The 17,018-nt window shown below is 40.9% G+C and overlaps 3 protein-coding genes and 1 non-coding gene across 4 annotated transcripts; 1 reads left to right on the forward strand and 3 right to left on the reverse strand.

Annotated features, from left to right (window-relative positions):
• Positions 1-57: 57 nt before the first annotated feature.
• On the reverse strand, positions 58-2,915 carry LOC136544156 (histone H3.3). The gene is made up of 5 exons (XM_066536413.1): positions 2,833-2,915; positions 991-1,062; positions 800-876; positions 622-712; positions 58-538 (listed from the first exon to the last, which is right to left on the reverse strand). Exons 2-5 carry the CDS (start codon positions 1,060-1,062, stop codon positions 368-370), a joined length of 411 nt encoding a protein of 136 aa, XP_066392510.1. The 5' UTR covers positions 2,833-2,915; the 3' UTR covers positions 58-367.
• Positions 2,916-4,395: 1,480 nt separating this feature from the next.
• On the forward strand, positions 4,396-4,467 carry TRNAM-CAU (transfer RNA methionine (anticodon CAU)). Its single transcript has one exon. It is a non-coding gene; the product is annotated as a tRNA-Met (tRNA).
• A 1,126-nt stretch (positions 4,468-5,593) lies between these two features.
• LOC136497973 (dolichyl pyrophosphate Glc1Man9GlcNAc2 alpha-1,3-glucosyltransferase-like) lies at positions 5,594-7,491 on the reverse strand. The gene is made up of 3 exons (XM_066493888.1): positions 6,579-7,491; positions 6,242-6,479; positions 5,594-5,995 (listed from the first exon to the last, which is right to left on the reverse strand). Exons 1-3 carry the CDS (start codon positions 6,837-6,839, stop codon positions 5,625-5,627), a joined length of 870 nt encoding a protein of 289 aa, XP_066349985.1. The 5' UTR covers positions 6,840-7,491; the 3' UTR covers positions 5,594-5,624.
• A 4,896-nt stretch (positions 7,492-12,387) lies between these two features.
• LOC136544145 (cytochrome c oxidase subunit 6b-1-like) lies at positions 12,388-16,409 on the reverse strand. Its single transcript, XM_066536405.1, has 5 exons — positions 16,252-16,409; positions 14,258-14,521; positions 14,086-14,168; positions 13,915-13,996; positions 12,388-12,693 (listed from the first exon to the last, which is right to left on the reverse strand). Exons 1-5 carry the CDS (start codon positions 16,285-16,287, stop codon positions 12,640-12,642), a joined length of 519 nt encoding a protein of 172 aa, XP_066392502.1. The 5' UTR covers positions 16,288-16,409; the 3' UTR covers positions 12,388-12,639.
• Positions 16,410-17,018: the final 609 nt, after the last annotated feature.

Here is a 17,018-nt window from a genome sequence, read left to right on the forward strand (position 1 = left end):
TGGCACTCAAAACAGATAGTCGAAAATGAAAATGCGGCGATGCACAAATATACACGCACACAATTCTTGACATTAACGAACAAATCAGCCACAACAATGAGGCGCAAGATCCAGCAGCGCATACAGCACTGCTAGTCAGTGCCTGCATCGCATACACGTCACAGACTGTCAGCGGGTTACAACACTTGACGATTTAAGCATTCGACCCTAGTAATAACACAAGCAAATGTAGCAGCAACATAGTGCGGCAGTAGAGAAACTTATGATCCACAAAATAAACCCTACTTATATGTCCTTACAACGGCACCAGATTAAAATCATTGCTACGACACAAGACTTCATTTTTGTCACGATGATTTGAGGGGAATTAGGCCCTCTCGCCACGGATCCTCCTTGCCAGCTGAATGTCCTTGGGCATGATGGTCACACGCTTAGCATGGATGGCGCACAGGTTGGTGTCCTCAAACAGGCCAACAAGGTATGCCTCGGCAGCCTCCTGGAGGGCAAGCACAGCATGGCTCTGGAAACGCAGATCAGTCTGCAAAACAACAGGTTCCATCAACAACTTGATGCAAGGACATAACTGAACCTCTGGAGGTTGAATTCAGAGATTGGAATTACCTTGAAGTCCTGTGCAATTTCCCTGACAAGCCTCTGGAAGGGCAGCTTCCTGATCAGCAGCTCAGTGCTCTTCTGGTACTTGCGGATCTCACTGATAAATTACATTTGCAAAACAAACATATCAGTAATGCAGCACAATAACAGATCCAACAGAAGAATCCAAGGATGTTCTGCTGACCGGAGGGCAACAGTTCCAGGACGGTAGCGGTGAGGCTTCTTCACTCCTCCAGTGGTGGGGGCTGACTTACGGGCAGCCTATGAAGCAATATGCCAAAGGGGCAAATTCAGTCATGGCTTGAATCCAATATCAGGGTCAAATCAAACATCAAAAAAAAGGAAAATAAGGTACCATTATCTAAATAGCCATACCTTGGTTGCAAGCTGCTTCCTGGGAGCCTTCCCTCCTGTGGACTTGCGAGCAGTCTGCTTGGTACGAGCCATCTGCATTAATTAAGAAAGCAAAATAAAACGTGTTCAGGGCCACAAAAACCTAACAAAAATATGGCCAGTAAACTTCAGTTTTCATATCAGCACCAATGTTTTTAAGGCAACGACTAGGCGTCCAAGCGACGGAAATGTCTGGGCGTCGAGGGCCACCTAGCCAGGTACCATATGGCGTCTGCCTCGGCGTCTAAGGCATCCGCCTTTTGCGTTAGGCGTCTGGGGCGACACCAACCAGCCTGAGGCGGTCGCCATACTCGTGAGCAGCCACACGCGGGAAAGGGAAGGGACCCAGGGCAGGAAATTAAATGTGGCCATGAAATCACAGACATTTGCTGTCGACAACAATAGCATTTAATTATATTTGCCAGGCTCAACAACTAGCACTATAACTGGGCCACCCTATAACCTGTAACAGCACTACAAATTAGCAACTATATGTCCTACAGTAATGGCTCAAACAAGAGTGCAGAATTCAGCCAGCATGACAAGAAACGAAAGTTTGTAGAGAAAAGGCCTCAATTCATACTGAACAATCTGATGAAACCAGATGTAGTATTAGCAGTCCAACAGCTAATATCAGGAGTGACTTGAAATCAAATAGGAAACATAAGCAGCCTGACAGTGAAAGTAAGGGCCTGTTTAGTCACTTTAGCTACTAAAATGCCAAACAAACTGACTAAAAAGGGACTAAAGTAGTTTAGTCATATTAGTCACCCAAGAGTAGCTAAAAGTGGGCTAAAAGTGCCCTGTGGACAAGGGATGCCCCTCATTATGGCTGGTCCCCCACCCTGATTTGGCCATTCATTAAGGATAGTTTGGTCTTTGTCGAACTGCTTTAATGGCCTTTAGTCACTAAACCAAACAGGAATGACTAAAGTTTAATCATTAGTTTAAGTAGCTAAATTTTAGTCATGGGAAACCAAACAGAGCCTAAATGACAGGAACAATAACAAAATCCACTAAATTCATCAGAGAACACAAATATTACATAACAAACTCGGATAAGTACAATCACAGTTAACTCTCATAGCATCGATGTGTTGAATTCCCAGTATGACACTACATTTCAGAGAGGGAGGGAACTATGTGAACAAGCACTAAATCCATAAATTCACCTAGACTCAGGATAAGAGATGCAATTCTGCAAGAGACGTAACAACACAAATTATCATAGACAAGTAAATGGCAACCTGAGAGTGACAACTAAATGGAAGAACAATAGCCAAGTCCACTAAATTCGCCAGCAAATACAAATCAGAAGTGCTATTCCGCAATACACGCACATGTGAACTAGTGAGTACCATCCCACATGTTAATCCCCAATAACACTAAAATTCCAGAGGGCGATGGAACCATGAGAACAAGCGCCCCTAAATCCACCTATAATTCCGAGCAGGACCACGATTCCGCACGAGATCGGAACAGTTCCACCAAAATCACCCCCATAATCGCTACAGTACCCAACCATTAGACCCAAACCGAGTCGAAACTACGCCTACCAGCACGCGACAAACAGTATCCGCGCAAATCGAAGCAGACCGCTCGAGTAAACCCTAACACCCCATAGCCGCCGGCCGGCCGGCCGCCGCTGCAGAGCAGCTCGCCGAAGCCCTAACCCGTCTGATCCCCAAACCGCACATCTCTAATCAAATCAAAGAACAAAACAAGCAAAATCCGCACGACCGCGAGAACCACGAAAACGACGCCTTCTAGAATTAGGGAAACCAACCGCCGAAGAAGGAAAGAGGGGACGGGCTCGAAGCATACCTCTCCCTCTGCTTCGCTCTCTCCGCACGCTTCGAATCGGGGGTGTCGCCGCGCGAGGAAGAGGAGGCCGGAAGAAATCGAGAAAGCCAGGCCGCGGGGTCTTATTTATAGGGCGGCATCCGCGTGGTATATCCGGTGCGCGTTGGGTGGGCGGTCCGGATCGGTTGTGAGTGTGTTTCTTCCCGTCTGATCGGACGGCCAGGAGCGCTCCCGGGCTCGGGGCGAGGATCGCCAGCGTGGAATGGCGCGCTCCGATTGGTTGTGGCCTGCGCTCGCGGTTCCGGGATTCGAAGGGGCTCGGTGCCGTGACGTGAAGTTGTGTGGTGTCGGGGAGAGCGTTGGTTGCCGCGTCGCTGTAGGCCTGTAGCAGCCGTTGGATTTGGTGGGACCCAGAGAAGATGGGTGACCGGTGTGTTTCGTCATGTGCTACTTTCCGAGCATGCGTTTGGAGCTATGGACATAAGGCCCGGTGCATTCCCAAAATTTTGTAAAATTTTTAAAGATTCTCCGTCATATCGAATTTTTAGACACATGCATGAAGTATTAAATATAAATAAAAAATAAAACTAATTATACAGTTTAGACAAAATTCACGAGACGAATCTTTTAAGCCTAATTAGACTATGATTGGACACTAATTGCCAAATAACAACGAAAGTGCTATAGTACCATTTTCTAAAAAAAATCGTCAACTAAACAAGGTCCTGGTTTAGTTCAAAAATGTTCACCCCAATTTATCACATCGAATCTTACGGTATATGCATGTAGTATTAAATATAGTCTAAAATAAAAACTAATTGCACAGTTTGGTTGAAAATCGCGAGACGGATGTTTTAAGACTAATTAGTCTATGATTAGCCATAAGTGCTACAGTACTAACATGCACTAATGATAGATTAATTAGGCTTAATAAATTCGTCTCGCAGTTTCCAGACGAGCTATGTAATTAGTTTTTTTTTATTAGTATCCGACATCCCCGAAACATTCGATGTGACATCCAAAAATTTTCATTTCGTGAACTAAACCCACCCTAAGCATCCTTGCCTCGGTGGAAATTGGCTTTGCTAAGAAAAAAGCTGCATGAGAAGAGGCTTGTTGGGATCAAGGGAAAAAGGGGTCAGCATTTCACTTTCAGCCTGTTGGCTTGATGATTTCAGTCAAAGCTTATCAGTTAGTTAATAATATTATTCTCTCACAACAAACCAGCATCAGCCGAATTTATTAACCCAAAAACCAACCAGCGAACCAGCCGTTTGCTTTTTTTTTTTGTCGATGTCTTTTGTTTCTGTGCCGTGGATGCCAAGTTTAAGTGAAGCTTATGTGAGAATACTGTTGGTGATGCGTCGAATCCGCATAGCAATTTCTAGGCTGAAAACACGGTGACCAGTGACATATGAGGTGAAGTAATAAGTGTTGTTTTATTTTGGAACTGTAGAATCTGTGTGCGTGTCCATTTGGAATGTCATAGTCTGTCATAACTTACCGTAATTTGAACAAAATTGTTTAGCGTAAAAAGCTATTTGTATCATTTATTAAGGAGTCGTAGTTCTATATGGCACAAAGATCAGAGTGGCGCAGCGGAAGCGTGGTGGGCCCATAACCCACAGGTCCCAGGATCGAAACCTGGCTCTGATAAGGTTTTTGATGTTTTTTCAATTTGTTTCTGTCTCTTGTTCCCCCTTTCAAATTCAATTATTCTTTGGCCCTGATAAATTTTTGATGTTTTTTCAATTTGATTCTGTCTCTTGTTCCCCCTTTCAAATTCAATTCAGTTTGTCTCTTGCTCCCCTTTGAAATTCAATCCAGTCAATTCTAAACTGTTTTTTTGTTAATTCCATCCCTTGTTTCCCCTTTCAATTTCAATTCAGACAATCCTAAACTGTTTTTTTTTGTTAATTCCATCCCTTGTTTCCCCTTTCAATTGCAATTCAGTCAATTCTAAAGTCTAAACTATTTTTTTTGGTTAATTCCGCTCTGTCCCGGCGTCCCTGGTTTGCCCATTTCAATTTCAGTTCAGTCGTTCTAAACTTGCCGGCTGGCCGCAACTGCGAGCCCCTTTGCCGTGCACCCTCAGCATCAGCAGACCTTGACCTATGGCAATTGGAAAGTCTGCATTGGGTGGCGTTGGCTGAGCAGAGAAGACGAGAAGCACCAAGATGCTATCAGGCAAAGAGCTGGTACCTATACCTAGCACAAGCCAGTGGAAAAATCGCTCACTAGCTTGCATATCCGGTGTATGGCTCCATTCAGCAAGCTCAAGTCAGGAATGCAGTATTCAGAGCTAAGGCAGGCAAAGCCTTTAGTCTAAGAAGGAGCTAAGGCAGGCACAGATTCTACGCATCATCTCGCAAACGTAATCGGCATGTATGCGGAATTGCAGATCGATGACAAGGAGATCATACATCCCATTTGATTTCTTTTCTTCCTATAAATTTGAATCGTTCATACATCATACACACTCAGTTAGTCAACGCAGTAGCCAGATGTTATACATCATACACACTCAATGACTCAACGCAGTAGCCAGATGCTATTGAGATTGTAAAAGATGGGGGGACAAGGAGATCATACAAGCAGCTTCTGTTACTTAAACTGACACTGCATCATAACATGGTCAAACATCTCTAAAATTTCTTGCACACAAACAATGACTTCGACAGCTAAAAGAAAATGCTGTCCCAGTCATGAGTCATGACTGTTGGCTGCTGCATCGGTCCAGGCAGCATGTCATTGCAATTAGTCTCAACCCAAGAAAGGCAAGAGAATGCTTATATTGATCACCGGTAATCAAATCATGTATGTCTGACTATACATACGAGCTGCCACACCCAGGAGTACATCATTCCGAGGCCACAATAGAATGACACCATTATGAGAGGTAGGAAGGGGAGCCTATCACCGAACACATGATGGTGAAATAATTGAGACCATAATTCTATACCCACGATTCCCAAGAGATAGCTTAAACCAATCCATCCAATGATGCCATTCTTCTTCACTGTGCTGCCTGACCGATTTACTTTCTTTCCTTCCAGGTCAGAGTTTGCAGCAAAATAGGATGTACAACCTACCCACATGAGAGTGGCGTAGGTCAGCAGCAGCAGCACCTTTATCATGTACTCTTGGTTCTCAAACAGCAAAGGGAATAGAGAGTAGCATGAAACTGCAGATACATTTTTTTAAGCAAATGATTAATTGCCAGTTAGCCAGGTTTATCACATTTCTGACATGACAATCATAATACTACTTAAAAAACATAATATATGGGAATAATGCAGATACTGAGGTGGGCAAAATTGCAAAAGAATCTTTTTTTCATGGACAGAAAAGGCACCCAAAAACGTTGATTCAAGAAATGTCACAAGTGGAACAAAGTAAACATTGAACTGTAACCAAGAGCAAAACATACCTATGGACAACAAAAAGTAATGCCTGGCATCGTTCAAGCTATCCATGGCAATTAGGGCAAGTGGGATAGTGAAATGAAGTGATGCCTTCTCATGTACGTGCCATCCAAACATAAACCCACATGTGCATGCATACGAGACCAATCTAATAATATGCTTTGGTTGAGGATTAGAGAATGCTTTGATAAGACAAGGAGCCATGGCAAGAATGACCAATAAGAATGTAGCAATTGGGGTGATCTGCAATCCATTAAGTTCACAGATGTGAAACCATAAACCCATCATGTTTCATTGGAATAAACAAAAAGAACAGGAAGAATGGATGGTGGAAGAAAGAACCTTCGGAAGAACAGCAAAAGGAGACGAATCACCAACGAGTACCCCAGTAAACGAAGCTTCAGGTATGGCAATTTTAAAGCCTAGTCTTCTAAGGAGAAATGCAAGAATCTTGTCAAGTATAATATAGAATACCCAAAAGTTTGGGGCCCAGTAAGCATGGCATAGGCCTCGCCCAAAGGGAAACAATCGGTTAATTAGTTGTTGCATCTGCAAAATCATTAGAGCCCTAAGAATTGCAGTCATGTTAAAATAATACCACATTTATACATGTCAATATATTGAGAGGATTTTTTCACAATAGCAAAGGCATATATTACAGACAATGTTGTATTACCGAAACAAAGAATAAAACGTGCTAGACAGATGGGTATATATTGCTAAAGGCTGGCGCTAAACTTCCTACAAAGTTCAGTTTATCCAATCCCTTGCGTCGAAGAGTGTAGAGCTTCTTTTTGTACAGACTTTATTGTTTCTTATTGTTAATATATAATCAATAGAGGCTAGACCCTCCTATTCTTTCAAATAAACAAAACACACACAAAAATGCAGAGCACTGAAAATTCATATATCTACATGACTCCCATATTTCATTGGCACAGGGCATTAGCAGTACATTGGTAAAACTTGTATGAAAACACCATTTAGCTAAGAGGCTGCAGACAGACAAGGTTAACATGGTCTTACTATGAAAAACGCCATGGATTTGATGCAAGCTTAAACACATAAGAAATTTGACAAAACAGCTACACACTGCACTACTAGCTTATAAGCCTTCTCTACAGGATTCAGCATCAAATTAATTGAATTAACTGCAGAAAGATTGCAAATATTACATACAATACGACAATACAATTCTCTACTGAATTTTTTTTGAACGTTTGTATTGTGGAGACCAGTTTTAATAAAATTTCAGTAGGGGTTCACACCCCTCCTGTTCCATCAAAAAAAATATTATATACAATGTTTGTATTACAGGGAATAAAATCGTGAAGCCAAACTGCAAATAAAACTGATACGCAGATATAGATTGGCTAAAGTGGAGCACCAAAATTCCGATGAGGTTGAAGTTTACCAATACTCACTAACGACAGGCCGACAGGGTATCCAAAGATTTGCTATTAGGCTGTCTCTAACATGAGACCAATTGCGAAACCAAACCTAAAATAAGTCTTCAACATAATATATATAGCCTCTAATAGAGTACCTATTTGAAAGACTCATTTTGGGTGCTAAGAGAGGCATAACCCAAATCTGAGTATCCTTTCTCCTGTAGACACATTTGCAGAAAGGGTTGTCTTTTTGGTCTTTTTGTTGGAGAAAACAAAAAATATGTATTAAACCCTTTGTCTGTAATGCTACCCAAAGGACAAATGTGTCTTGTATTTTGAGTCACGGTGGTTGAAGACAGCCTCAGGTCACCACCAATAGAGGCTAGGGCGTGTTTGGTTGCCGGCCACCACTCGCCACGCCTAAGTTGAGGCTCGCCATGGTTGCTTAGGCAAGCGTTTGGTTCGTGATTCAACTACGGCTCGTCACGCTTCTGACAAACACTCGCCATAGTTTTTCTACGTCGAAGTGTGGCGGGCTTTTCCTCCGCCTCCGCCACACTTCTCTCCTGCCACTCCTCCTACTATGCCCTGCCTCTTCCAACATGAGCTCATCCGCGACGGCCACCGTCTGCACGGGCCCAATTCACCATGCCACCGCTCCCAGCGGCGGAGTCGAAGACATGGCTTGGCGGAGTCGAAGGCGCGCTCGGTGGAGTCGAAGACGTGGCTTGGAGGAGTCGAAGGCGTGCTCGACGGAGTCGAGGCGCACCGGCGACATCGCGAGCGTGATGGGGGTAGAACTGGACTCCTGCTTGAGCTCTACTGGTGCACCCACGGCGGATGGAGTGGAGGGCCATGGCTTCAAGCCTTGAAAGTCGCATCTGCTGCCTAAAATAATGGGGAATGGATAAGATCGTGTAGTGCGGGCCCACATGTAAGTGGCTTTCAGCTTTCTCCATGAAGAATCCGGTAGCTTCCTAGTGCTGATCTATTTCTTTATTCTATGGGGGTGATTTATCACTATAATTTGAGGGCTAAGCGTATGCTTAGCACTACGATTAAATTTGTATGCTTAGCATTATGATTAAATTTGTCCACACTGCTATTTTGTGTACTTTTTCAACACTAATCCATATCCATTCCAAAAAAATTCATATATTTTTCAATCCACTGTTTTCACCCATGTAATTTTTGTAGCCATCCACGGTCCAAAGACCACATATCAAATATTGTTGCCAGCCATCCAAACAATAGCCATGTAATTTTTGCCACACCTTACTGAAAAACCAAACGATCTAACTTTGCCACAGAATGTGGGCCACAGGTATGGCAAACACTTAACCTTAGGCGTGGCAAACCGTGGCCAACAACCAAGCAGACCCTAACACTCCTAGTGATTCTAGTACAAATAAAATGATCCACATATACTAGGAAATGTTGAGACTACTATTCACACAATATAAACTATCACTACTTGTGGTTTGTAAAGAAATTTTTTTCTTTCATCGTACCTCACATTTATTCCCTCTTCCTCTCTTTTTTAGCATGAACCACCTTCTCTCTTCCCAAACATACGTAGCTTCTGCAAGCCACTATAACCAGTGTAGAGCACCTACTTTTTTTATCCTATCCTACATGACACTTGGGGCTACCAGTAAAAAAGCAGCGTTAGGGGAAGCTCTTACTGTACAAAATTAAGAGAAAAGGTGACACTACATCGGATATTTTTTGTCTTCGCCTCCTTTCTATGGCTCTCGCAAGATTCACCTCTCTCGGCTCTTTTTACTAGGGCTGTCTTTTTCTGCTATTTAGAGTTCTCTCAACGGTGTCTAAAAAATTAATTCCAAAAATCTAGTTTTGCAATCTTTTCAATAAATATTGAAAATGAAAATAACCCTATCACCAACAATTTTCAATAATTTGTGTCCAGAAAAAACAAAAAGTAGACTCACTTAGAACCTTGTTGTCATCCATGTGCTACAACGACGACGACGCCAACTGCCCCACAGTTGGTTCATTACCTGCTTTAACTCTAAGGGCCTGTTTGGCAAGGCTCCTACGGCTTCGGTTCCCACCTGCAATTCCACTGTTCATTCACTGTAGCGGAAGCCAGATTTCTCTCTCCTTCCCTCTCACAGCCAGCGGCTTCACCGGTGAAGCCAAAAAGTTTGGCTCCACCGGCTCCATGAACCGTATCAGAGCTACAATAAGAGAAGAAAGCAGGAGAGAGAAAATCGTCTCTGCGCTACAGTGTTCCTGCAGTGATCGTCTGTGCTACAGTGTTCCTGTAGTGATCGGCGCAGTGATCGTCAGGCGGAGCCGGAGCCGTGCCAAACGGGCTCTTAGTGTTCTCGAATTTAAACATTTGGCCATGTTCGCTTGAATTTATCAGCCATATAACAATATTTTTCTCTCACAACAAATCAGCTTCAGCTGGCTTATAAGCCGTAAAAACCATCAGCCAAACAACTCCATAATAGCCAGAAATTCAATTATAATGAACCTGGGTGGAGGGAAACCCAGCACCTAACTCAGACATAAATTCTACAAAACAGAATCTCCATTGCCTCCTTTACTTCCCGATATCCTTATATATGAAAATAGTAAATAGAGATTCCAAGCGAAAACCTCTAGGCAGAGGGAGTAGCGGCTGTACGTAATTCTTTTGTGTGTGGATGCCTCCATTTTTCCAAGCGCATATAGATTAGGAGTTAGGCTAGGAAGCTATTGGAGTGGTTCATCTTGCCAAAAAAAACAAGATTGATAGTGGCTTTAACAAACGGTTGGAGATTCTCATGTGTTTAAGATTTATCAGGTGATAGGAGTTATGGTTTGAGGTTAGCTACTTTAGGTACAACGACTGTTGAAAACACATGGACAGGGCAGAATTCCATGCCTCAATTCCACGAGGAAGGGGTGAGAGAGAGGAGGAAGAATATAATAGATAGACATTTTATCAACATCTATGAAAATTTTGAGTGAGAGATTTAGGATTCGTTTAAGATGCGTCATTTGGTCTTTTAGACCAAAAGCTGACTTTCTAAGTTCCGGCTTTCTAGTTGTTGCCTTTTTGCTATTGACCTTTGTTATAAAAACTCCTCTCAACTTCCGACTAGTAGACGCCAGAAAAAAAAAGTTTAAACAAACAGACCCTTATACTCCTATAATATGGAAGCCTAGAGCCCAAGAGTGCGTCCTAGAGATTTTTTTTTTTTTTTGCTTTTAGCTTGTAGCAGGATATTGATTAAAGATTACCTTGAAATATTGTGTGTGTTGGGAAGTGGGGTGGGGGAAAGGCCGAAGAGGGGGGGATTTTCTTAATTGTTTGTTGTAAAGTTCATTCGGCAAGAGATAATAGGAAAATGTCCATTTTTAGCTCACGAATTTTTGTTGTAGTATGAATTTAGCCCTCAAACTCTAAAATCAGACATGCATAGCCCTCCAACTATTAAAAACGGACAATTTTTAGCCCTTGCCCGGTCTAAAAATAATAAAATAATAGGTAAATTGGTAAAATTCACAAATAGCTTTTCAAATCAAAAGATATGAAATTAGTACAAAAGGTCTTCCAAAAATATATAATCTATATATTTAAATAAATTAGTTATGATTTTTTAGATATTAAAATATTATTTTATTTAACATATAACCTATCTATTTGAAGTTTTTATATTTTAAAATTCAAAATTTTTGAATTGTTTGCAATAACTCACGGAGAAACGATCAAAACCAAAGTTGTAGATCTTGATAAAATCCACAATTTTAGTTGATGATTGTTTCATTTGGAATGATTTACACTCCCAAAATTCGGTTTGGAGTTCTCGTATTTTGATTTTTTTTTTTTTTGAATTGTTCGAACAAGCCCGGATGGAGAAATCATTTATGGTCCCAAAATTCTATCTCATATTTTAATACTTCAACCAAAGTTTAAGGGCCAGAAATAGACTTTTTTCAAGATAATTTATTAATATCTAAAAAGCGGGGGGGGGGGGGGGGGGGGGGGGGGGCTATAGTTAGTTAACTAAAAAACATGAAGTTTGATGGCACATACGAGCTTGGGCCTTGTTTAGATTGAGGTTAGAAATCAGTATTTGGCACTGTAGCACTTTCGTTTGTATTTGACAATTATTGTCCAATCATGGCCTAACTAGACTCAAAAAATTCATCTCGTAATTTATAATCAAACTATGTAATTAATTATTTTTTTTATCTACATTTAATACTCTATACATATGTTCAAATATTCAATGTGATAAAGAAAGAGTGAAAAAACTTACGATCTAAACAAGGCCTCGTTGACTGGGCTCTGTGCAACGGAATTCAATAGGGGTACCGTACTGAGAATGTGTCAGAGACGTTACATCAAGGATTGGTTATCCCATTTTAAAAAAAAAGGTTTTCCAGGAGAAATGGAGTGGAACATTTAACACGTGTTCCTCTAAAAAGAATACGTGGTGGAAATATGTGGCATTTTATGGAAGATGGCGACCTTTATATTCCCTAAAAATAAACTAACCCAAGCTACAATGAGAGTAAAATATTCAAGGTTCTAGATAAACAAAACCAAAACCAAAACTTTGCAACTTCGGAAAACTGGTAAACACAGAATGCAGCAGCAACGTTCCTTCGCCGCGGTGCAAAACTCTAGACCACTTTATGATGCATGTCTATCGCCACGGAGGCGCGGACTACTTTGAAGATGATCTCAGTGCATCAAATTTGCATCGTAAGCCGAGTCAAACTGCGTTACAGTGCAAAGATGGGGAATCATGAATCATTTTTTAAACTGTATATAAGGAAAATTGTAACTGTGACGCTAGTTTCTCAGCAGTGCAGAACATGACCGTTAGGAAGAGCAACAAGGCATTCTTCAAGTAAAAAAAAAATCTCTTATTTTGTAGAGAGCTCCAAAAAAGATGATTTATCTGTCCCTGATAACTTGGCGCCAGTTACCAAGGATGGTGAGAAGCCGGCACAACATTGTGAGATCATAGTTCTTTTGCATTGTAGTATTACAGAGGTCCAGGGAAGGTGCCATTTTCACGTTGCTCGTTCCAGCGATCAACCTGCGTATGGAACACAACTCAGTCGAGCTTGAGATGCCAAGACGGTAACAAGGCAAGCTGAGGGACTGAACATTATTTGGAAACAGGTCAGTTAGTGTTCTGGGTGCAGTCAGACAATATACAGTTACAGAGACTGAACTCTTGTTCAATTTTATATAATTAATGTGTGCAAGGTCAGCTATTTACAAAATATGTTTAGACCATTAGATGTTTAGTATGCATATGGGCAAAAGACGGCATATGGAATGGAACATTGTCCTGTGAATCTATTATTCACTATGCTAATGTTGTAGTGCTGTGAACTATCAATTCACTTCAATAAAGCCAATAAGTGCAGATATTGGGCTGAAGGTCCACGTTAACTAACCCATATTATTCACAACTTGAACAAATTCAAATGCTAATACTGCCCGCATCCTTAAAATTACTTTATATACAAGTATGAATAGTTATATGAAGCTATTAAAAAGACAGTGCAGAAAAACCAACGTTCCCCCAAAAAAAAGTCCAGAAAAACCAACCATATCGGTTTCCATTCACTAGACAAACATATATATATATATTACTTGAATCTCGGTTAAGCAGTTATGTTCAGGTGGTTAATCTTTCACTGAAAAAATTCAATATATCTATTTCACCAACTACTGGGTACAAGTTAAGAACCAAGACTACACAACTTTTTTACATCACTATACTCGTGGTTATTAAAAAGAGAATTAATAGCCAAAGCACTACAGTACCAGGTTTATTATGAACTCTTAAGATTACGCCTGGTCTCTACGTAACCTTTGCCTAGCCTTGATAATGGGAAAATGGAAACCTTGCTAGTAAAGGTGAGCTAATTTGGCTCAGTCCTGAAAGCTAAGAAATCCATGCCCACCTGACCCACAAGCACACAGGCAAAAAACCAAACATTCATACTCCTCCATGACTTCGCTAGACAAGGACAAGGTGAAGCAACATATCCAACCATTTAGAACTCTATAAAATCCAAGCATGTCCTAAAGTTCAAGTATTTTATCTAGGTAAAGCACAGTAATAGTATTAGACAGCTAAAACATTGTTATTCTTTTTAAAGAACAGTGCTACTGTAAAGTGAATGTTTATCAACTCGAAATGCATAATCCACATGCCTCAGAAAGTATTTTTTTCTAATCTAACACCACAACAAGCAACAAGGACATGATGTAAACCATAGTGGTGAATGCAATAAATACATACCCATTCACCTGGGCACAGGGATCGATAGTACTTGGCAAACTTATCACACTCAGGTGCATCCTCACCTTTTGCAGCCACACACCTGATTAAATAACCAGAGTTATGAGAAGACTTATCACAATGATCCTTATTTATCTCGATTTTATGAAATATCACAATGACAAACCCTACCTGTGGTATTCAACATAGCGTGTGAAACAGTGCCTCGTTTGATTTGTTGTTGGGAAACGAAAATCTGCTGGAGCTGTTTCAATCTGTATATTGAAATTTCAAAGCATTTAGCATCCATCAACATGAAACTACAAAGTGATATCACCATCAGTTTTTTTTGGCAGCAACAAACCTTGATCTCAGGTTTCTCAGCCTCTTCCTCCTCGGCAGTCTCACTTGCTTCCTCTGCAGCAGGTGTTCCCTCTGCAGCAGTGTTAGTTTCTTCAGCTTCTGACTTTTCAGCAATATCTTGTACTTCAGAAGTTTCATTCTTGTCTTCTACAGATGGAGGAGTTTCATCATTGGTTGAGGGAGCAGCTTCAGTCTCAGTACCACTAGAGGGCTTCTCCTCAGCTGCCTTTTGGACTGGAACTTCTTGTGATGGAAGTGAATATTCCTACAAATGAAGCATGAATTCAATAACACTAATTATGGATCACAAAATTGAAATAAAAGCACAAATCAAATAGGAACGAGCTTGCAGAAGAACTAGTGTATTATTCATCACATACAACTAGTGAAGTTTAAGACAAGCAACTCACATCAAAAGAGATCAATTTTTGCATCTCAGATATAACATGAAAGTAAGCAAGGCAACATACAATGCAACTTTGAGAAATGAACTTATTGACACATATGTAGCCATGATGGTGTACTACACTTAAGATTCCTTACAAATTCTTGCAAGCCACAGCCGATGAAATTGTTGTAACTTGTAAGTGAAAACTGTATTCAAGAAAGGAGTACATGTAGAAGCCTTACTCAATAACCTTCACCTGTATTAAACAGCTAAGTCCAATTTCATATTGACTAAATTGTCCCAACTCATATACAACTAGTGCAGTGTAGCAATTACCAAGCAAGAAGTACATGAACCCATATAACCAGCCCCATCAGATTAAAATATATAACAACACAACCAACTTCAACATAGGGGACCAATTTTACATGTGCACTCAAAAGTTCCATACAAAGGTTGTAAATATGAGCACATCAGGATGCTATGATCTAGTAAACATTGGACAGCAACAGATGAAAATAAGAATAGATAAACAATATTCGATGCTGATCACATAAAGAAAATGGTGAATATGAATGAGAACATTCTTGTACAGAAAAAATTCAAAATAAAAGTCAAAGTTAGCAGATATTTGCAAATGAGGTGAGTACCACTCATAATTCTTGTAAATTTTAGAAGAATTTGGGCACCGAGTGGTCAATACTTAGCTACAAAAAACCTAGGAATCAAAATAATAAATTAGAAATTTTCTATAAACTAGATATTTTGAAAAGAATCAGGTAATAAGAACACATGTCCTTTGTAAAAGACTAAAAGGAAAGATATTAGCATAGTGGCACTATCCTTTCCTTACAAAGAACATATCTAATACTAAAAAATACGTCCCAAAATATCTAATCACAAGAAAAAGTTCATAACTATTTTGAAACCACAGGACTCATAGCAAAATACATTGTGTTGCATAACCGCCAGCTCTTCTAGAGCATTTATGCATCACCATCTCCTTTCTAGATTACCAGAAATCCTTATAGCCCATCAGCCTTGATGGCTTTCATCCTAAAATCTACAAGACTACTCAAAAGCTACTACTCCCTCCATCCCAAAAAGAAAAGGCGTGTCCAGGTTCAAAGCTAGAATTGCGTTTTTTTTAGGACGGAGGGAGTACACGTTTAGGCACCAAACTTGCACGAGAGACTACTAAGCACCACCACCAACTATGGCATACCTAACACAAACTTCGAATCTATCAGCATTCCACAAGGGCCTAGTTAACACGTAACACGACTACCAAACAAAATCGAAACTAGAAGCAGGTAACCTGATGTTCTTCCTCCACTCAAAACCCTTAACATCTGCGCATATACAAGTCCCAAAATCCCACCAAATCGACCACTCGCTGTTTCGGAATCAACAGCGGCAAACAAACGATCCCTACTAGCAAACCCAAATCCGGACGCCGAGCATAACCCGATCCCGCACGGTGCCATCGGAGAAACGCAGATCTGGGGGCGCCCGCTAGATCCGTCCCAACGGGGTCGCGAAGTCCAGATCGGGAGGTGTGGGCACGAGACGAGATGATGGACTAGAGTAGTCGAGGTGTTGCGTACCTCAGCGAGGGACGGCGTCTTGGCTTCCGCGGCCATGGGCGCAGCAGCAGCCTCGAAGCTTCTAGAAGTGGCGGCTGCGACCTGCGAGAGTGCGGGAGAAGAGGGGAGGAGTCGGCTCGGGCCTCGGAGCGATAGAAAAGGGTGGGCGTAAGCCGAAGCGAGGGGCTTTTCCGGGGGCCTGCTGAGGTGCTACGAGCGATCTGGGCCGTTCTATCGGAAAGCAACGGACATGAGGCAATATACTGAATCAGTCCGTCTCCCGTAATCAACCTATTATATATATTATAGGAGAGTATTGAGAGACTATTCTTTATTTCTTTAAATATTGATAATTATAATATAGAGCTCTCATGTATATATATATATAGTCCCGTTAAGATCTAAGAGTTTAGTAAAAGTCCACGTATAAACGGATTAGGATTATGATTCCATTTTCTCCTTTTCTTTTAGATAGAGTCCGTATGTTTTACAACACTTCTCCTTGGACGATTACCACGATATGCATATGCCTCATTAAAAACTCCATCAAAAAATTCAGTGGGAAAAAACGGTTTTTAGAGAAAAGAGTACATCACATTCGTTAATTGTATTGATGTTCTCTCATTAGAAATATTATGTGAGAAACCTTCAAGTAAAAACTCACGTAGAAAAAAAAAGAGTATAACATTTAACCTTTTTGTCATGTATTTTTCAGAATATTCTATTCTTCATGAATATATATTGATCTTCATGATCTATGCATAAACTTTAGTGTTTTAGCAAATATG

The sequence above is a fragment of the Miscanthus floridulus genome, chromosome 1, assembly GCF_019320115.1.
Source record: "Miscanthus floridulus cultivar M001 chromosome 1, ASM1932011v1, whole genome shotgun sequence".
Classification (NCBI taxonomy): Eukaryota; Viridiplantae; Streptophyta; class Magnoliopsida; order Poales; family Poaceae; genus Miscanthus; species Miscanthus floridulus.